The following is a 23,001-nucleotide window of genomic DNA, read 5'->3' on the forward strand; positions in this document are numbered from 1 at the left end:
CACAAAACCCCTCAATCCCAACACTTTATCCATGCCTTACCAGGCATTAGCCTTTCCCAAGCCCCTTCGCTGCCCTGGTTCAACATCCTTCCAATCCTCCTCGTACTCCCCCAGGCCAGCCTGCCCGTCCACCGCCTGCCTGCCTGCTCCTCTTGGCAGTCAAACATCCAGGGGAGGATCTGGATGACCAGGCGGGGTAGATAAGAACCACTTGAAGATCCACACATTACCTCACCCGATAAGGCAACAAGAGGAGAGAGAGAGAGAGAGAGAGAGAGAGATGGTCAAACTTAGAGGAATCGGTGTTGAACGGACACTGATGCGCAGAGAAACAGGGAAGGAAGAGGCCGCTGCAATGGATTGACGGTGGAAAGTTGTCATCAAGAGCAGTTGTCTTAGTCAAGATACCTGGCAAAAACAAAAATACCAAAACCAGGGTACCACAGACCTCCAGGTGTTCTTCATGGGCCTGATGATGCATGTTAGTAGAACTCTTGAGGAATACAACATAAAATGCATACTAATCATGTCTGAAATCGTTAATCAATAACGGTCTGAACACTTTTGACTGCATTACACCTATAGGATGCGTTCGGACTGCGAGTTCCATAGGTTGAACATCAAAGAACCTTCATTAGACAATACTTCTGCCTAGGAAAAGTGGATGAGTGGTGAGTCTTCAAGATCAAGGTCGGATAACAAGGGTATTGGACTGAAAGAAAACCCAGGTCTCCTTGACGGTCAGTGAAACAGGACTCTGGACGGGGAGGATATTGAATCATAATAATACATCAACGCTTCAGGCACAGCTGCTTACGGGGGTCCTGTAACGCAGTGTCCATGGCTGAGAACCCTCTAAAAGGTCTCATGTCCATCTCGGTGGATCGTGGAACCACGGCCACAACAGATCCAGAGAGCCAGCAGACGTGTCAGCCCAGATACCAAGCACCGCTGCACGGGTACAGACAGGGGCTTCGTGGCTGCCAGGAGCCAAGAAAGTGGGTGAGTCTCTTCCCTGATGTGCGTAGGAAACTGGCTTTGATTTATAAAAGGAGAATATAAGTTATAATCTTTAAGAACAGAGTACTGTATGTATGTAAGCTATGTGTAAGGTTAACATTGCAAGGTAAAAAATGAGAGTTCAATAAAACAATAGAGAATAATTATTCCCCATTAGTTTAGTGTCCTAAAGGATCTTTTTTCTACTTCACATTATCATTATCAGCAGCTACTAATAGTAGCAGTGTTGTGTTACCACTAAATGATGGTCAATTTATGAAGGTTATATACAGTATATACAATGTATAATAACTTTCCTATTACGGCTGATTACGGCCGATTATACAGAAACAGATAATCACGTCACGTTGAGTATTCAGAAACACAAAAAAAAGTCAAAATATTTGTCCAAAATGTCAGCAGTGCAACCTACGTCCTTTTGGTCTTTAAAGTTAGGTACACAATAAAGGTCTTCTCTTTAAATCTGTGATTCTTTACTTTTAATGTAATATTGTATGTTTTTGGATCCACTTTAATACTTGACACGACCCAGATCGATTGAGTAAACTTTTGGGACATATTAAGTCACCTTAATCTTGAGAGACTGAATGTTTCTCAAGCAGTCAAAATATTTCACACCATATTTAAAATGTGTTATAAAGTACCATGTAAATAACACACATAGATTTGAATATTCCACGTGCCCTTGCTAATGAAGCAAAAACAAAGCTAATACTTTCAAATGAAAAACACGAAGGGAAAACATGAAGCGAGTGTGAGCCGAGCCAATACGGTGTGAACATATGGAGCCCTCACAGTTAACCCAGGTGCGGTGTGGGAGTGGGAGCAGGACCGGTAGGGAGCCGGGCGCTGGTTCTGGATGTGCTTCCATCATCCAGGCTAAGGTGATGAGACCCCAACACAGCCCAGAGAACGCTGCTAGGGAGAGGAGCCGAGTCCGCAACCTGCGACAGGCCTTCCACACTCTGCAGGTCGGTCTCTCTCTCTCTCTCTCTCTCTCTCTGATGTCTGTCCAATAACTATACATTAAACTGCGACCCGATTATACTCCAGTAATCAGTTAAATTGATTATAAGAAATTATCAACTTGAATAAAATAGATTTTTGGGTGGATTTTTTTTTTTAAAGCTAAAATAGCTACTATAATCTCACAAGCGTTGCAATGCGTCACATTGCAACGCTTTACAGTATGAATTGTTATTTTTGTAGAACGAATTCGAAAATGGGGCATAAGGTGGATCAGACTTGTCGATTTAGTTGATTATAAAATAGAATTGTGTGGATTGGTTTTACAATTTCAAAAATATATACTACATTTTAATTAATCGAAAAAAGTTATTTAAATATTATTTATTTAACCTTTATTTATAGTACTGTATAGAGCCCTGTTCAATTGAAAAAGTAGTCAATGCTGTTGAATAATCACCAAGGAAAGAATGGTTAGTTGCAGCATATACACCAATATGTCTAAGTTTGATAATAAATGGAGCTGAGGACATTTTAATATGTTCATTTGAAAAGATATTAAAAAGAATAGCCAATAATAACCAATTTTATTTTTTTGTATTATGGAGCACCCTCAACCTAAACTTTTCACAGTGCATGTACTTGTACATCCTTGCGACAATAAATCTCTTGAATCTTGTTGTCAAGTAACTGTGAGGTTTAATTGAAAGAATCTTCCTAAAAGAGATAAATGAAGGCAGCTGTGTTTCCCCTCCAGGCTGCTCTGCCCTCGGTCCCTCCTGACACCAAGCTGTCTAAACTGGACGTGCTGGTTCTGGCTACCAACTACATCGCCCACTTAACGGAGACACTGGACAATGGAGGCGCTCTGGCAGAACACATGCTGTCCTCCAGGCCAGGTGGATACCTCCACCCTGTTAAGGTGAGGGTGGAAAACAAGTTAGTATCTAAGAATGAAATGCCTATATGACAACATAGGGAGGCTGGGAGCGTGTAAGTAGCCTTGGTGTGAGGCAGCTTGATGTTAACGTACACTCCCTGGACGTGACACTAGTATGTCACGTCTCTTACCCCCAATCGACACTTTTAGTGGCAGGGAGACATTGGGTACATTTTCGTCACCGCTAAACCCCTTTTTTTAACTATTTTGCAAAACTTTTTGAATAGTTAAAATGGCCAGTCTACAAGCTCACAACGTGTCAATGTAGATTGGCTAGTTGAACTATTCAAAAATGTTTTTCAAAATAGTAAAATAAGGGAAAGAAGTTGAAAGAAAATGGAGCCCATTGGGTACATTTTTATATTTTGGTTCGACTTAGCTGGGAATTGAACCCCAACCTCAGTGCACGTGCATGCACATGCACGCACGCACCTTTCCCGACTTAAGCCACACTTGGGGACATGCAACCAACCAGTTGATTTGGGTGTGTAGGGTCTGTCCATCAAACATATGTAACTACAGTAGCTACTTTGTCTTGCCCAGTAACTGTATCTTAACTGCTGTGCTGCCTTTGGTGACTGATTCTCCCTTGTGGGATCAGTAAAGGTCAGGTCAGGTTATCTTATGTCATCTCTGTCTGTGTCCAGAAATGGCCAATGAGATCCCTGCTCTACTGTGGCAGCGTTGGAGAGCTGCTGACAGGAGTTCCAACCAATCAGACGCCATTAGCAGTGCCGGATGAGCCCAACCCTCTGACCCCTAGTCCGGATGCTGCTGACTCAGAGTGACTCTGGGACAGCGGGGGGGGGGGGGGGGGGGGGGGGTCAAGATGTCACAGAATGACTCGGGGACAAGGGGGTGTATTGATGTCACAGGCCTGTCGCAATGATTACATGATTGCCTAATCACAATTATTTTGCGTAATCGGCAGAATCGGTTTAGGTATAAAATGATTAAATGCACGGCCTGTTTTTTATTATGTGGACCAGTCATTGTCAGTAATTTCTTTGTGTATTTAAATTATTTGTCATATCTGCCCCGTGCAATTTTTGTTTATGAGGTCTAAAAAACGGAAATGGAAATTTTATTTATATTATGTTTCAATATTCAATGCCAAAAGCACGATTAAATCGCAATTATATGAATGATAATGCATCGTTAAGTAAAATGCTATGATCATGACAGCTCTATGTCACAGAATGGTTCTAGGACAGGCATCCATGTGAATACACACTTGGATGTGCATACAGACTCACATTTACACTCACAGTCACACATGTTTTTGGTATACAAGTTGTAAGTGAGGCTGTCAAACCAATGTCATCAAAATTGCCATTTTGACTTAACTTTCTGGCACAACCCAACCTAACCCAACCACAAACCCAATCCTAAAAATAACGAAACCATATGTCAAATTCTACTATACTTGTGCGGACATTGGGTTTCTATAGTCAAACTTGGAAACATGCAACACACACACACACACACACACACACACACACACACACACACACACACACACACACACACACACACACACACACACACACACACACACACACCGAGATTAGTGAGGTCACAGACATTCTTTCAACTCATCCCTCTCAACAATAACATGCACATTATAATTCTCTAACTGCAGTGAATGTCATAAAATACTCGCACTGAAAACAAAAAAATCCCCTCATTATCTATCCGTCAGACAGCAGGATGTCAGGCCTGAATTTAATACAGGGGAATGAAAAGGCCTGTTTCACTTAACATATTACACCGCTATTATTTATAACACCAGCATACAGCACAAATCACTATATGGAGGAACAGTGTGTAACCATTTATCTGGATTACAACGTTGTACAGTGTTACATGATATCACAGCATTGAAGATTTCTGTGTGGCTTCATTGTGTATTTCTTTCTTGTACAAAATATAATTAAAATCTATCTTTATCAGCGTATGCTTGAAATATTTTGCTCTTGGTTGAAGATAAAGTGTGTGTGTGGGGGGCATTCATTCTGTGTGTGTGTGTGTGTGTGTGTGTGTGTGTGTGTGTGTGTGTGTGTGTGTGTGTGTGCGCGTGATCTTGCTATACAACTTCTAGGTCTAGAAACCGAGTTCGGGATATGGCTGGGGCTAGCGGTGGGTCTAGAGTGAGTTCAAGCTAGTTCTGGGGCTAGCTCGACTTCCAATAAAGAGAGTTGGTTAGGTTCAAGAATTGGGCAAATATTGTAATCAGTAGAAGGTCCTCCCAAGTAGTATAGATCCTCACACCTGTATGTACGCATGCATGCGACATGCGTGTGCGTGTGTGTGTGTGTGGTGGGAGTGAGAGGATGGTCAGACGAGCAGCAAGGGAGAGCTTGTTATGGGAACACTTGGCAGTGGTGTGTTCAGCTGTGCAGCCTGGGCCATTTCACAGCTGTGAAGTAATGACCACTTAGCATTCATTAGAGCTCTCCCATGCAGCATGCCCCCCCATACTGTATGTATGTACAGGTGTACAGGTGTTTTGAAGATTCAAGGAGGTTCATAACATACCCTGCCTGCACCACAAGGACTAACCCTAAATGTCAATACAAGTGAAAACGTGAGAGAAGTTAAAATAAAGGATTTGTTACTGCGACGGTAGTCTCGTGTAGCCAGAAAACTATTCCACAATCTCCGAATGCTAGAGTCTGGAACTACACCTGTAAATATATATTTTAAATTATCTTTAGAGCTTATTTTTGTAATTCCTTTTCTGATAAGCAGTAAGCTACAGTATATATGCTTACATGATTTATATTTATATTAGGATACATTTGCACGACTGTAAATATGATACGGAAGTGGGGAGGAGGCTCCACTTACTCATGATAGCTCTTCCGTTGCTCCAGACTGTATGATGGAAGCATTTGAAAATTGCGAGAGGTCTGGCAACGCAAGACTATACTGCGACGGGAACTTTGATGGAACTATGATTTGGAAGTTGGCAGAATAGTAAATCAGACAAAAATACTTTGCTGGTGGAGCTGTGTCGCCAAGCAGCTTAAAGTATTTAGTACCCTGTCGATTGGCCCAATTTTACATTTCTCCTTTGGAGAATGAATGGAATCCTACAGTGATGCAAATCAGGGCATGGCTATGTGCAAACAGAAGAAACCTCATAGACTTTGGCTGAAAAGTGAAAACCAATTATGACCTAGAAGAAGAAATAGTAATTTCTCATGGTTTTCTCAGGGTGGCAACTGCAGTGACTGTCGAAATGTGCACAATTCCATAAACACTGTCATTGATTATTAACTTTAATTGTTAACACTGGCCCCTTTTGATCACTCTTATTTAGTTGACAGATAGCATTTACAGATAACATTAATGATTGAATAATTCCTCATTACGTTGTTGGATTGAGTTGTCTGAGACGGATGAACCCCTGGACAAGGTGAGTAAAACAGCATCCTTCCTCTGTTCTGGTCTCTCCACATTCCATCTCATAAGTTATCATATTTTATTATTGTACAAGAACACTGTAGTTACAAAACATTAGGGTGATGCCATTCACATACAAATCTCTAATATGATAAATTGCATGATGAAAAACATGACATATTTTAGGATGAATATCAAAATATTCACAATCTCTACTCTCTCTCACACCACGGATGAGAGCCTAGCCTAGCTCAACCCGTCCCCCCACTCCAGTCAGTTGGGCTCAGCTCCACAAGAAACAGTGCAGCGTTCAAGGCTAGGCCTATAAATCTGTCCAGGGGGATTGCTACCCCCATTCCCCTGGTGTAGCAATGACTAATTTGGAGCTGCCGGAGTCTGACTGCTAAGGCAGAGGTTACTGAGGCAAAGGAGAGGTCGAGGGACGGTTAAGGAAAGGCATCCAATCAGCATTAGTATGAAAATCCAAGTTACACACAGTAAGTACAAGTAACGTGCAAGAAACTGGAAGTGATGGCAGTGCCACTGACAATAGTTTCAGATATGAAAATCTACTGTAGCTATTTATGAAACCTGTGTCTGTCTGTCTGTCTGCATGCCCTGGGGATAACTTGGTCACTGTCCGACGTAGCGGTCTCAAACCAGTACTGAGTGGCAATTCGGTCAGACCAAAGGTTTCTGAGAACAATAGAAAACACAAAGGTCTGTATCTGTCTGTTCGTGGGTGTGTGGTGGACGGACTGAAGCTCTGTGTCCCATTCATGCCATATGTCATCAATATGATGTTATGCTACTGAGATCATAGACTGGCCTCCAAGTATTCACAACAGGTGCAACAGGTATTGCACTGAAGAGTCATGCGTTCCGAACAGGCATTGCACTATAAAGTATAAAGTCGTTTTTCTGTTTGTCTGTCTGTCTTTTAATCATGCAGACTGGGCTGATACTTTCAATCTGTTTGATATGTTTTATATTTAATATTTAACTTTTTAAAACTTGCAATTGTTCACTGGAATTCGATTCACAGGCGGCTTGGGCTGAAACCTTGCTCAAATATATGACGATGACTGACCTCACAGACAATGTCATAGGTTAGGTTACTGACATCATGGAATGGCCTCCAGGTACTTTGTGCCTACGATATCACACCTGCGCAATAACCCTGGGTGTCCTGGTTAGTATTATACTGTATATAGGCCGGCCCGGTATACACTAGTCAGGAATATATTCCCACGTGTGTGCAATACTCCTTTAGCTGTTGTAGTCGCTGTATATGTTGTCAGGTTGACATGTTGGAAGTCTCATTAGTGTAGCTAGCCTACAAACGGGATGCAAAGCTCAATCAGTGATGCAGATTGACTTTTGGATAACTGCTGATCTGATCAACTTCAAACATGGCACTGAACCCCCTTGGCTCTCCCTTAGCAACGCACACGGCAAGTTTGATGCAAAGTGGTTGAACAGTTCTCAAGACAGTTCCTGACAGTTCATACTGTACTGTACATAGCCTACACAGAGGCATATATAGATACTGCCAGGGGCGGGGGGATGGGGGGGTCTCGCATAGTGTGCCAGGCCCAGGATGGCTAGAAACACCATTGGATACAGTGTATAGATATAGATATAGATGTATAGATATAGTTGTTTATTAGCCTGGCGCAGCCACACTTCACCCGCCCCTATTGCATATGCATATGCCCCGTCCACGTAGCCCAGCGCAGTGGTAAATTAGTATCGCAACGCGAGGCTAGTTGTTTATGGCATTTCAGATGTAGGACCCGACTAGGACCCCACATATTGGCGTTTTCAGCCTGATTAGGGCTTTGTTGATTCCATTATAAAATTAGACATTAATTAATGAATTAATTAATAGACATTATTTCATTATTTCTTCACAGTACAGTGCAGACATAATTAAAACTTACACCTAATGTATATTCAGAAAAACATAATTCATATGTGGCTAATATGGCTATAGTTGTGCATAGAGTAACGTATATGAGTATATGCACACTAATTGACACAAATATATATACCTGTACTGTACTGTGTACATTTACAGTGTGTGTAGGCCAAACTATAAACACATGCACAGCATCACACACACACAGGTGTGTGGGAGCCTTTAGTTTGCGCCCATGACTCCATGTAGTACAAGACAGCTATGTACGCCACTGGAGAGTCTCCAAGCCTACATCTCGCCATGCTGCGAGATAATCAGCATATTTTCTGTATCTCATGCTCATTATGGTCAGTACATGCTGATTGCTGGCTGGATTTATGGCCTGCTGTGGCCACACTCCCCCCTGCTTGTTGGAACTAGAGGTAGACAGAAGATGATGAGAGGAGGATGCTAAGGGATGAATGGAGAAAAGGAAGAAGTAGAAAGAGGAAAGAAGTGAAAGTATAGTACAGATGGAGAAGGAAAGAAGAGGGGAGTGGAGAGAATAAGGGCCGATTCATACTCCCTATTTTAGAGCCGAATAAAAGTCGGTTCGGCTCTGTAGAGCCTACAATGTGACGTAATTTGAGGTTCGGGGGGGGGCGGGTACCGTCCTAAAGTCGGCTCTTCTGTGCTACTGAATATTTCTGACGAGCCGAAATCATTTCGGCACTACAGCGCCGAAACAGCGGTAAAATAGGAGTATGAATCGGCCCTAAGGGGGTGACGAAGGTGGGAGAGATAATTACAATTGAAGAGACTGAGATGCATAGAGTTTGAAAAAGAGTTCAATGAGTTTCAGAGACAGGTAGAACGCAATCTGGAACTCTTGGTAAACGGGAAAAAAAAATGTTTCTTGAGAGATTAGGTACAAGCAACCTTGGGTGCTTAGAAAAGCACTATATCAATTTCGGTATTATTATTATTATGGTTAGGTTTAGGCCAGTAGTTTGTGCCGTGGGACAAGTCCAAGTGTGCCTTGGGATTTTGTGACAATGACAAATTGCGTGGTATACAGTATATATATACACAATTACACATCTATCCAAAAACATGAATATATCAGCACTAAACTAATACAGAGGCAAGTTCTGTAATCTGTACCCCAAAGGCCCTATAGCCCTCAACTATGAATAGGCCTTAATAGGTTATGTTTATCAAAGTAAACCGTAGGTTCTGTCACACACACACCAGAACGTGGGAATTACTAGTGTGGCACATCAAAGGCCCTGATTGACAGCCAGTGTGAAGGAGTATAACAAACAAAAGTATGAGGGGGAAATTACAAGGGGAGAAAATTGATCACTTTCTTGTGCAGTGCAAGGTATGCCTTGAGATTTTGACTTTTTCATTTTGACCGAAAAATATAAACAGGGCATTTGGTTAGAGATGGTTTATGTATAGGTTTGGTATTGTTAGGGTCAGAGTAAGGATCTGGGCAGTTGGCCGTGTGTTTGAACTTCTGTGAACTTAAACTTGAAGCTTAATAATTTACTGGTACATGACTACGGCCAAAAAAAAACACTGGCCATGTGAAACCTAAGAAGTACGTTAAGCTGAGCATTGGGGTATTCAAGCTGTTGAGACGGAATATGGATCAGAGTGGAGCTGGGCTATATTATTACAGTAATATAAACTCCCTTGTTTTATTAATTGGCGTAATAAGTATGTCACGTGTGCATCTTTTGGACAAGAAATCTAAAAGATAAATAAATAATCCTTTGGAATTGAGAAGGCCAGATTAGTCTGGCTCTGTTTGTCTGGAGCAGATGGTCTAATTTCAGAAAGATAGCCTCAAGAAAAGAGTGCCACAGTCAGAGTGACCTAACAGTGACGGGGGGAAAGAAGGGAGAGTGAACCAGTGAAGGATAAAACTCTCCCCCGAGACTGAACAAGGCTCTGTCTCCCAAAACATCCCCCCTGAAGAAATACAATCCTTGTGCATTTGTGGATTTTGTTTTACTACCGTGAAAATAGAAATAGCAACTTACATTCTTTCCCACAATTAAACCATAAGAAAATGTAACGTCATCCGTTATTTTGTGTCACGTTTGTCAAAGCCTGGATAAAGCACATAAAAACACTAATAGACATTTACCAGGGCAGCCATAATAGTAGGGTAACGTTACATCCTGTACAGACGAGACGTGTGTTATCAGTGATATAGGCTCTGTTCCATTCAGGCCTGAGTCAGGTGCTGCTATTGTGCATGTTGACTCACTGGGAAGGTTCCGCTACACTAAATGGAACAGGGCCTTAAATTAGTATCCGTTGCCTTTCCAGTGATCCAACGTGGCAGCGGTGGCCGAACGGATTGCGGAGCGGTCTTGATACCGGAAGGTCGCCAGTTCGAATCAGCGGTCCGACACGTTAAAATTACCACCGCTGAAGTGCCCTTGAACAAGGCATTGAACCACTACGATGAAATGTTCTATGAGCAGGGCCTGGCTGGAAACAAGTTCTTGAGCTTAGCCCAGATACCCTGGGTAAATATAGTAATCATTTCATTTCACAAAGTAGGAGCCTGACTCCATTTGACCTGAATGGAACAGAGCATGAATTAGTATCACTGATAACACCTGCACTATCGGCTATGTAACATTTACCCTACTAAATGTCTTCTGTGATAAGGGTCTATCTATGTCCATCAACCACTCATTTTACCATGCCTGTGACCTCCCTTCTTATAGTGCGACGCACGCACGCACACGCACGCACACGTTACTCTGTGGTCAGAGGGCCGAGCAACTTTTACAGATTAGACAACTAACATCAAAACATTTCCAATCACACATTCTTTATTTTTCATGAACACAACAATAGTCTTTTACTGTTGTTACCGATCCAGTCACAAACACTGAATATTCACAGGACAATTAAAATGCCAACATTTGAAAACGCTGCCCACTGGGTGGCGCTAACAAACCAAGGTCAAGTTTAGCATGCTACCTACCTTCTTCCTCACCTCATCAATTAATTTCCAAATCAGCAATTTCTGAAAAACTTCCTCACAATAAGTTCCAAATCGTGAAATTGTAAAGCCTCAAATTTCGAATTTTACTTGATTGGACAGCCAAATGATCAGCTTGTTCTCTCGTGTTCATTTACACGACAGCATAATGGAGGACATGGCATGTTTTTCATCACTGTCTCAATAGCAAAAGCCTCATGTCTTTTTTATTCTCTATGCTATGTATTTTCTTTGTTATGCCAGTAATTAATAAGATCACACACTGCTATAATACACAAATCTAACTCGCCAGAAACTGGATGTCAGTGACCTACTATAATATTCACATGTTAAAACACATTTAATTCTTCCCACATTAAGTTCTCATGATTTTGTGCGTCCTGGTATGCATGAGTAGGGGGCCGTACGTGAGACAGCTGTCTCCTCTGTGTCTCCTGTGTCTTCTGTTTGTCGCAATGCATTTTCAATGGGAGTCACATGGTTTGACGAGGGGGAGGAGGGCAGAAGACAGCCAAGGAGCAAGCTTGTCTCGTCAAACCATGTGACTCCCATTGAAAATGAATTGCGAGCTTGCGACACAGAGGAGACTGTCTCTTTAGGTGTGAACGGCCCCTAGGTCTGTGGGAGCCCAAACAACTCGAACCCCCTTCAACAAAAACAGGCAAACATTCGGCGAAAATAGCAGGTTATAGCAAGCTCACAAACGACTTGTACATCGGCTATTGTCGCTGAAGAGACTTGGGGCCCTATTTTCACCTTACCCCTTATCCCTAAATTTTCTTTGCCTTATTTACTATTTTGAAATACATTTTTTAATAGTTCAAAATCAAATAGCCGATCTACAAGCTCACAACGTGTCGATGTAGATCAGCTATTAACTAGCTGCTAGTTGAACAATTTTAAAATGTTTTTTTCGAAATAGTAAAAAAGGCAAAGAAGTTTAGGGATAACTTAAGAGAGGCACGGATTAAAATAGGGCCCTTGGTGTAGACTGTAGAGGGAAAAAGAAGAGGGGGCAAAGCTGGAGACCTGGGGACCATGGTCAAGGAAGTACATAGGGTTTGAGCGGTTAATCCTTCAATTATTGTGCAGTTGTAGTGGCATTTCATCAAAAACCAACAACTCAATAAGAAAATCATAATTTCACAATGCAGAGATCATAATATGAAGGCACAGCCAAAGCAGAGTAGCCATCATGGCTTCAGTGCTTATGGGTACGTTGTTTTTTTTGGAATGCATACAAGGAAGAATTCTCATGAGTGGGAGAACAAATGACTTATTGACAGGATAATAAATATCATTCACGATTATGATATTTATCATCGATGGAAATTACTAAGTGCCATGCTTTCCTCTGTCGTGGGCAGGTCAGTTCTCAATCAGCTGTAATCCAAACTTATTGGCTAAAGAAAAAACTATAATTCGTAGAAAAACGATTGTGTTAAATATTACTTCAAGCTAGTTCAGTGCATGTGTTGACTTTTTCTTTAATAAAAATGGCTTCTGTGAAATTATTAAAAAATAAATTGGTAATTGAGATACATGTGCTATGCCATGTACCTCAATTTCCCAAAGTCACAGTGCTCAACCCAATCTCTCTTCGTAAAATATTATCTCTTGCCACCATGACTCATTGATAAAAGTAAGTACTGTATATCTCAGCATTTTAACGATGGGGCAGTGACCAATGACCATCACGTCCATGTATCAGATTCATTACAGTAGCATTATAGGCATACACTTCAAGTAATTTCAGGTAAGAAAAGAAAAACAAGAAGGATTCAATATTATGAAATTGTATCCAAAAAATGAACTAACACAAGTACAAAATTGATACAGGATGTAATTAAAAAACGACTTAAAACTCCATCAAAATGTTTTGATTGACTGTGAATGCGACGGCTAGAATAGGTTGTAGCCCTGATTTAAAAATAGCTGACTAACATCTGCCTTAATGTTGGGTAATTTGGTTTATGGAAAAAAAAATATTTTTTCCTGTTGCACAGACACAGTGCAACAACACACAACAGTATGGCAGTTCTGTGAGTAGCCATACACAAACCATTGAGCCCATGGCTACAACACCACTTCTACGTTTTCTCATTCACATAAAACATTTGATGGCTCTTGCATATAGAATCTTACGACTGAAACAACATTTCAACTATTGAAATGTACAGTAGGCTTTTACGTGAAAATATATTACAAATATATGATCAACAATATATTTTCTTTTGGGTAAAAAACATGACTATCAAAAAACTGATGAAATGACATCATATTCTATATGCTTTTGAAGAATAAAGGTATATTTCTCCGTTTTGTGATGAAGGAATAAATGAAAGCATGTCTTTTGCCTACATAATGGACTGGCACTTACATGGTTTAAAAATGGGATAGATGTCCTAATGTTTTTCCATTATTTTCTTCCATCCACATATCTTAAGTATAAATTCTTACAAATACGTAAGGAGTGCGACAACCAGTATCAAGGATCTAACTGTAGCACGTCCACTACAGCAAAACTTGCCTTAAAATGTAAAAAGAAAAAAAAGGTTCAGCATTGATTTAGCAATATTTTAGATCACAAACTGGGAAACTAAGGAGGCACAACTACAGTATGTGACAAAAGACCAAGTAAACAACTATGTCCATCTCCAGCTCGGCTGTTCAAATCTAACTCCATGATGGAGATGGCGGAAGGACAATTCCAACAATTCTCCATTTAAAAATACATACACATTCACTTCAAATTAAGGCATTTTGGCCACAGGGCCAAAGCTACTTTTTTAAGGTCCATTACATTATATTACTATTAACCCTTGTAGAAAAACATGTGCTGTTTTCATGACAACTCTAGTTTGGAACGTGTTATTCGTTAACAGGTGTATGTCAATACAACACGTAATAAAACATGAGATCAACTCAATAAACTCTGAAATAAGCACTTTGGCTGTCTTGAAATGACATTTGTTTTAAAACAGGTTCTAGATCCACTACGTATAGGTTCTCTGCTGATGTATAACTGTAGACATTATAAGGTTAAAGAACTCAAGTATAGTGAACTCTTTGGGGACCAGGTGTAAGAAAGGCAAGTTTGGCCTTCACAGCGTGAATAAAAAAAAAAAGAAAAACACTAGTCAAACCATGGTAAGACATGTGAATAGAAACGGCATCGGGGTCCATTATCGCACCTTAGCAAAAGACATCACATACTGTACGTGTACATACGTTTACATTGGCATGGGATGGCAGATGTAACATGGGGCACAGGTGACCAAGCTGGTCTAGAATTCTAAGAGATTCCAAAAAAATGTGTTAACGAAGATGACAACACTGAAAATGACAACCAATACAAACCTTCAGCCCAGCAGGCCCCAGGTTCATAAAATAAGCTCATAAATAAACTCACATGTACAGTACACACTCAAATCGCACACATCATTACCCAAATCAATCACAGATACAGACACTGGCAATACATTGTCAAGACTGGCACTTACAAAGATATTACATGTACAAACCGCTTCCGGTTCAAGGTGGGTGGATCGTCTTTTTTCTTTTAACTCTCAACAAACACCACAGACATCATAGTAGGAAAGAAACCGTCAAATGTAATTTAAGTACGTTAGGTCCATGCCAAATGGTTTGAGATGGCCACTTGGCTTTGTTATTTATTTGAGACATGCTGTGTTCTTCTATGCTTTCATGGAGAGCAGTCATTTCCAGTGTTAACCACATATAAAAGAAGAATGCAAAGGCATTCTTCCTTACATGCAGCAACGTACATTACAGTCCAATGCCAGGGCAACGGAGGCGGCCAGGCCATTTGTGCTGCAGCTCTAAAGCCAATGTTTGATTTATAGTTGATTGCGCACTGTGTTGCAGAAAACCGGTGATCTACACGGTCACAAAATGGCTAAAGTTGTGAGCTTGTAGATCTGCTATTTCTATCTGCAAACAAAATACATCAGGCTTAATGGCAATCAAAGACACATACAGAGTACTCCCATCACTGTCTGAATGATATGGTTACTTATCATGCTAAACTAAAATGTCAAATTAACCACCGTCAATGTTTCAAGGTTTCACACCTTGACTGGGGTTAATTAACTGAACTGTCAAACCATGGGCTGTGGCTGTGAAATAGGGTACTTTTGGACTTCAAGGAGCCTTTGGTGTGTCATAAAAGAGACCCAAAGTGAAATATGTGTAAGTGTAACCTTTAGCAACATCAACTTAAAATGGGAGAGCATGTAGCATGTCCTCAGTGTTACCTTGAACAAATTTCTCAAGGCATTATCATTGTCTTGTTCATCATGATCTGCTACAAACCAGTGTTGATGGTTAGTCAGTTTGTGTAATATAAACATAGCTATCCCTCCTCCTATCCTAGCTACTTATTAGCACTTGAGAAGTTGGAATATGACAAACATAATGAGAGTAATCCGTTTTGTGCCGTCTCTTGTCTATAACAAACTACACACTCTCCAAGTCTCAAGTTTTCTCCTGACATACTGAACATTTCCTGTTTCATGTTAGATGAGATGCCATATCTTTTTGACCGACTTTTGCAGCTTTGGCAGGCTTGGCACGCCATTTTTGCCCTTATTGGAAAACTTTGTAGTGTTGCATTTATGTACTTTTATGTACTGTATGGTTTCTTTTAAATGCTGTAGCAGCTGGGAAGGCAATGAACAAAGGCCATGTAAAGCAAGCACACACCACAGGAACCAAGGCTGTCCTAATAACATCAAAATATGTTGTGCTTCCAGTCAAGTTTCAGTCAAATGGGACGTAATCATCTTTTTATATTATATTCTCTTACATATACATTGTTTGTCTGTTATCTCTACAAAAATAATAGTACGTTTTATGTACACATCTCAGTTATTCTACTCATAACCTGATTCGTTCGCTTATGTCAAGCATAATGATTTGCAATCCTTACTCCATTGTGCAGAAGTTAACCTTCACCAACTAGTTAAACAAAACCATGACAAAAACCATGAAAGCGTTTGATTAGGTCAAGGGACATCTGTGCAGGTAACGCAGAACGATGAATGTAGAGTCATTGTGTCCATTCATGTTTTGTTGTTGTCATTTGACTCACTGCTGTCACTGCATTGCCATTTCAGTATTTATAAGTTGGGAGTCAGGGAGCACCAGTGGGTTATCACTGAAGATAAGTAATGGTCCTCTGTTGCCGACAAGTATGCACGAATACATTGAAGATATCCCCTTCGACACAAATATGTTCTACCCATGGCTATTGGCTAGTCAAGGTGGCCATGAGCTCCTTTCGCCATTACCTTCTTCTGCCGTGGTCATTTAGGGATTCTGTCTCTCATTTAAAATAGCATCGACATTATGCGGGAGGAATTCAAATTCCCATCACAGTCTTAATGATACAAATCAAACCTACGCTCCTGAAACACTTCAGTGCTTCATCCAGCTTCACGAATGTCCTTTTAAGCAGCTTAGAGTAGTGTTTGTGTGCGTGTGTGTGTGTGTGTGTGTGTGTGTGTGTGTGTGTGTGTGTATACAGTACATTTGTCTAGAAGCAGGATGACATCACAACGCAGTTTCCTGAACTGTGTGAGCCACTGTGTCTTCTCCTCCGCCCGCATCAATTTTCTTTTCCTTCATCTTCTCACTCTCGTCCACCTCCTTATCTTCAGTGATAATCTGTTCTTTGGGGTAGGTTAGTCCATTGCTCTCCTTCTTGGCCATCTGGTAAGTCTAAGAATTGGGAGGGGGAAAAAGACAGGGGAAGCACCACATACAGTATGATATCACCATCCGATCAGCCATTTCTCGCCTCTTTCCGCCCATCATACCAGACGTGCATTGTGTTTATGAATCTTATATTGTGCATTGCGTTATATGTACAGCTGAAAACAAAATGAACATTGTTTTGTCTGACAGGGAAGCCTTCAACTTAAATCCTGTCCACAGACTGTGAATTCGCTTTGCGGAAGAACTACCTTGACCTTCTGCCCCAGAGGAGTGATGCAGCAGAGCTTCTCCTTATAGCGCTGAGGCAGGAAGAAGAGCAGGTTGCCCATGACAGGATACACTGTACCAGGGGTGAGGTCTTCCTCCTTCATAGGACCTACAGTGAAAACAGGCCCGATACATACCATTAATACAGGAGCCTGATTGAGATGAACAACGGACTAGAATGCTAAATTTACTTGCTTTTGAACTTGTTCAGAGGAAGGTAGTTGGTAGTTGAGTACACAGTGAGTCAGGCACTGTGTGCCTGAATGACACTCTGCATGTTATGTTCACAGCCTGCCTACAGAGATATTGGTTTGCCTTCTGACTGTGTGTCTGTACCAGTGTCTCCCCTATATTTTAGATATAATTGAATTATTTAGACCGGAAGGATTATTCTGCTATCTTTTTTCTTGGTATTTCCTTCAACCAAGATATTACCAATATTCCTTTTAGATTACAAGTCAATCCATGTTTGATTCAATCAAGCCTGTCAGTCTCCAAATTAATCATTTAGTTACACCGACATTGTTCTTGTGAAGCATTTCCGTACTGTAGGTGAAGTATTTATAAAGGTTGCCATTTCCATTTGACAAAATGAGATGTGGAGTCGGACCATCACCACACATCAAAATGAACACGCCTGTATATTTCAGCTTCACCACTGAACACCACACTGTGATTTGTGCTGCTTCATTCACAAACTATAGCAACTTACAATAACTGAACACAGTACACACAGTGTTCTCCAAGTCGTGTCACCCATGAATAGTTTAAAACGGCAGTTTGAGCATATGTCTGTTCATGTCAAGTCTACAGTATGTACCTGCTAGCAGGCTGACCTGACCAGCAGTCCTACTACCACCACTGTACTAACTGCATGTACCTGTTAGCAGACTGACCAGCAGTCCTACTACCACCACTGTACTAACTGTATGTACCCGTTAGCAGACTGACCAGCAGTCCTACTATCACCACTGTACTGTACCTGTTAGCAGACTGACCAGCAGTCCGACCACCACCACTGTGGTTGAATTGTGAGCGCTGTACCACATGTAGGACAGAGAGTAGAGCGCATCAACACCCGTGGGCCTGATGGAAGACAAAGACAGTTGGAGGCAGGATGAGTGGAGGGAGGCCAAGAATGAGACGGAAAGAAAGAAAAGAGAAAAAGAGTGACAGAACAACTTCCGACTGATGTTACAACATTCTAAAGACTGTCTCAAACACCTTTTTGCCAGTTGCCCCAAAATTAATTATCTCTTCAGTAAATTCAATTATGACATAGTAGACAAAGATTAGGTGAAAATAGGCAAAAGTTTTATTTTTATTTTTCGTTTTTCTTTTAGGTTTTATGACCTCAATTACACCCAAAAAACCTGAACTTTGAACATTCAGTGGATTTTCTGTGGTCTGGAGTTTTCTCTGGGGTTTGGAAGCTTTTTGAACTGCAATGAAAACAGGCAAAACAGTGAAAACAGTGACATCTGCTGGCAAATCCCATTGACATATTATATATGGGATTTTCAGGCTGTGACATCACAAACAGCAGGACAATCAGAGCACCTGTTTGAGCCAGAAAACCCCAGACCACAGAAAATCTACTGAATGTTAAAAGTTCAGGTTTTTTTGGGTGCAATTGAGCTCAGAAAATCTAAAAGAAATTAAGAAAAATTACAAAAACTTTTTTTAAATGTCACAATCCCTTTAATTGCAAAGAGCTTCAGAGCTTGTTGATCGGCAAAGAGACTTGGTGTAACAATTTACAATTTACAATTTAGGCATTTAGCAGACGCTCTTAATCCAGAGCGATTTACAATAAGCAAGAACAAAAAGCATGGGAATACATCACATATGTAAAAATGCATTTATCGCGAAACATGCGTAAGCTAAGAACGTGACTAGAACATATCTATATAATGACACTATACATATAAACTATAACTAGAACATATCTATATAATGACACTATACATATAAACTACACATATATGCTATACTATGCTGTACATATATACTATGAAGTGCTATGACTACATACAATGCACTTATTGTGCTGTCTACATGACATGCTATAAGTCTGTTTCAAATGCTATATAAGTCTAAGAAGTGCTGTCTAAGGTGGGTAGGGTAAGTGCTATGGGCCATGATGGAGTCTGAAAAGGTGGGTTTTCAGACTACGGCGGAAGATCGGGAGTGATGCTGCAGTTCTGATTGCAACGGGAAGTGCATTCCACAGTTTTGTTTTGTGTAAGGGAAACAAGGAGGGGGCTTAACGACGTTGGTGCTTGAAGTTTAGCACTCGGCAGCACGGTACGAACAATGGTCAATGCTGGCATGCCTGAAATGACAACTCAGATGATGGCGGTTACCTTGGCTTTGTTGTGCTGGCCAGCGTCGTCATGACAGCCGTGGTCATGTTACCAAAAAAGAGCGGCGCTGAGGTGTTTGCTGGTGGCAGGGAGTTGGCATTCATGCGCATCACAAAGTTGCCGATGCCTATCCAGAACGCCATCGCAAGTCCTGATATCAAACCCACTACAGCACCCTAGGAGGAGAACAGAACAGAACAGAACAGTTGAAGGGCAGCCTCACAGCAAAACCTTGGTACCAACAGCGTTTTATGATCCCAAACACCAAAATAATGCAATAAATCGTACTGTATGTTATGAGCATGAAATTCATGATGAGCTGATCGACATATACTAACTGCGATGAGCCTGTGACTAATTACGATTCAAGATCTGTAATAGTAACAATTAAAGATCTCGAAGAATCTTCATTAGTTACTCCTCGAGTACACAGAAGTAAAACACTATACTTTGGTTTCGGTTACTCTACATTGTAGCAACAATAACGACAGCAACAAAAGAAAGAATTAAGAGTAAGTAATGACTTACACAGGAGTTGGCCCAGGGGAAGAACAGTCCTAGACAGAAGACTCCCAACAGAGGACCCCCCACCATCCCAAAGATGCTGAAGGCTGCCTGGAAATCATAGAGGGAGAGGAGAACACCCGTCACAAGCATTTATATTAAAAGACGGTCCTGCTTCATTTAGTTGAGACAAAGTCAACCTGCAAATGACGCTGATTAGTCACCTGGAGCACAGATCCCATGAGAGAGGCCAAGTAGGCCATGGCCAGACACACCAGACCATAGGCCAGGGCTGTGGATGAGAGAGAAAAGTGCTGTAAAACAACTAGAGCCCGACCAATGCCACATTTGTGGTTCCATTGTTGATCCTGAATTTGGAGATTCCTAGACCACCGATTACTAATGTTTTGACCGTTGTGAAAAAAACTCAATTCGAAAAACTTAGATTTATTTTCTATTTCAGAACACTTAACTTCATATGTAACATAAGCAAACAAATATATAAAAATAAACAACATAACTTTGATAGATTAAAGTATATGAACTATATTAAACTTCAATATATAAATAAAGAACATTATTAAGGCATGCCCAGAAAAGAGACACTAGGGTTTATCTGCTTAAGAACAAATATTTATTTACAATAATGACCTTTGTATTGGGAAATGGACCGTTTGTCTTACCAAGTCCTTTGGACAGCAGTGTGGCTTTGCTTTCTGTCATATTTGGAAAATAAGGCTTAATCAGGTCCTCCATAGTTACAGTTGCTAGGGAGTTGAACGCTGAGGAGATTGTGCTGTAGGGGAGAGGAACGGGGAGAGAAAGAGAGAGGGACATGACAAGGTGGACCATTCATTTGATGGCGTTTGTTTTAACACTTGATTCCAGTCTCTTCCAACTCCCCCCACGGATTGGTAGCCTGAGTTCCAGCCTGATTCGCTGCGTTACGTGGATTTGTTTGGACAAAACAAATCCACGGAACGCAGCGAATCAGGATGGAACCCAGGCTAACTGATTGGCCCATACATGGTGGTTTACTAGTACTGCTATTACTATACTGTATATTTGTACTTCTTTTTATTAGGGGGGCAGGCCACTTGTTTAAATGAACTACTTGAGCCCTATTTTATAGTTCGTTGCAAAAACAAAAAGCAGTGCCGCAACTTATTTATTTTTAAATGAGCGTTTACCTTAGTGCTCCACTGAAGAGACAGGCCACAAAAAGCCCTGGGAGCCCAGGCAGGTCCTTGAACACATCCATCACAAAGTACAACACCATCTGTAGCAGGAAAACGGGACGTCAGGACAAAGAGAGGGAAATTCTGCTGTTATTCAGCCAGTAAGAGAAAACACAATATGTTACGTCTTAACTTTCTCTATAGCAAACCTTGCCATAATCTCTGTAATATTTAGTCTATACGTCTCCCCGTGTGCTGCGCAGCTCACCTGGTCGTTGGTCTTGACATAACCCTTGTCCAGTGGGCTGTCTTCCCCATAGCGAGCATACATGACCAGGCCCATCAGGCAGCCCAGGCACAGGACAATCTGCTGACAGGGGAACACCACGTAGCAAGACCTACAGCAGGAGGGTTGGGTCAAGTGGTGATGTTTTTAAGGATTTCTTCTTTTTTTATTATTATTTATTTAGGGGTTATTTTATGAAGATCCCGAAATCTAGCTTGTAGATGAAAATCTATGAATGCAAAAGAAAAGTGAAAAGTTTCATTCACAAACTGCACACATAGTAACTTATTTATGATAGCTCACGATTCGACAGGGAGGAAGTTTTTTTTATAGCGTGGCTTTTAGGGGACAAGCCCACTAAAAGAGTGTTTGCGTTCTTGTGCACGCTGCTGGTAGGCAAACTAAGTACATCCCCATAAAAGATTTTGTGGTAATATGTTTTTCCCAAATTCATAATCTCAGAGTTATTAGACCGTCTCTTGTGTATTTAGATAAGATAATAGACAGTAGGAAAGCAAGGGCAGAGGGTGAAGGAATGTCAACAGAGATCTCCAGCTGGAACTGAACAGAGGACATTACAATAACATGGTCAACACACTATCTGGTTACCTACCTGGCTGTACATGCCCTTTTCAACCCCTCCCTTTTTCTTTGATAGATTTACAGCCCTGTGCTGAACATATTACCAGAAATGCGTTCCTATTTTAAAACAGTTCAAAGACTGTTTTGTTTATATTTAGACCAATTCATATACATGTTAAGATTAGTTTACCAATGTACTTTACACATGTGTGATTCATCATTTTACACACAAGTGGGGCTGGTAACTTGACGAAATCACACATGAAAAGAAAAGACAGAAAAGTGGAACTTACATGACGGCCTCTCTTTCTGTGCGAGCACTGAGGTACCTCTGGACCTGGGCCTGGTTGACACCGTACAATGCCAGCATCAGGAAGATGCCACCCACGCCAAGCGTCCAGAAAGTGTGGCGTTCCGTTGGGTCTGGATTCAGGCTGGATGGGGGGGTTAGACAGGTTAGTAGTACTCTACAGACGGTGCAATGGGATGGCAGCAACAACAACACTGATCTCTACAACATTGAGTTAAGACTATATTAGCTACTCACTCAAGGCTGGCAATGCGACTGCCATTCGTGGCTTTCCTCCAGACCTCTGCCATGCCCCCGGCCTGGCTCGCCCCAACCACAATGACGGCCAGCTGGCCGGCAAACATCACCACGGTCTGGAACACATCTGTCCATATCACCGCCTTCAGACCCCCCTGGTAGACACAGACACACAGCAGGCCAGATGGTTCACATCTACATGTGAGGCATTTACCAACCCTTTTGTTCAGACTCTGTGACTGATTGACACGCTGAAATTATTGGATC

General features: G+C 41.3%; 2 protein-coding genes across 3 annotated transcripts in view; one reads left to right on the forward strand and one right to left on the reverse strand.

Moving 5' to 3' along the window:
* Nucleotides 1-289: 289 nt before the first annotated feature.
* tcf23 (transcription factor 23) lies at nt 290-3,714 on the forward strand (the record flags this gene model as incomplete). The annotated part of the gene is made up of 4 exons (XM_079525731.1): nt 290-1,002; nt 1,818-1,991; nt 2,744-2,908; nt 3,574-3,714. The coding sequence occupies exons 1-4, from the start codon at nt 841-843 to the stop codon at nt 3,712-3,714; spliced, it is 642 nt and encodes a 213-aa protein (XP_079381857.1). The 5' UTR covers nt 290-840.
* A 10,298-nt stretch (nt 3,715-14,012) lies between these two features.
* slc5a6a (solute carrier family 5 member 6a) overlaps nt 14,013-23,001 on the reverse strand; it is a 28,271-nt gene continuing 19,282 nt past the window's right edge. For both annotated transcript variants that reach the window (XM_079525573.1, XM_079525572.1), the window contains exons 8-18: nt 22,735-22,889; nt 22,481-22,621; nt 21,588-21,717; nt 21,332-21,420; nt 20,825-20,937; nt 20,366-20,433; nt 20,166-20,252; nt 19,638-19,813; nt 18,254-18,357; nt 17,253-17,380; nt 14,013-17,007 (exon numbers count right to left, since the gene is read on the reverse strand). In XM_079525573.1, the coding sequence (XP_079381699.1) occupies nt 16,840-17,007; nt 17,253-17,380; nt 18,254-18,357; nt 19,638-19,813; nt 20,166-20,252; nt 20,366-20,433; nt 20,825-20,937; nt 21,332-21,420; nt 21,588-21,717; nt 22,481-22,621; nt 22,735-22,889 (1,359 nt within the window). In that variant the 3' untranslated portion in view covers nt 14,013-16,839. The remainder of the gene's footprint in view (nt 17,008-17,252; nt 17,381-18,253; nt 18,358-19,637; nt 19,814-20,165; nt 20,253-20,365; nt 20,434-20,824; nt 20,938-21,331; nt 21,421-21,587; nt 21,718-22,480; nt 22,622-22,734; nt 22,890-23,001) is intronic.

The sequence above is a fragment of the Electrona antarctica genome (assembly GCF_951216825.1).
Source record: "Electrona antarctica genome assembly, chromosome: 17".
Lineage (NCBI taxonomy): Eukaryota > Metazoa > Chordata > Actinopteri > Myctophiformes > Myctophidae > Electrona > Electrona antarctica.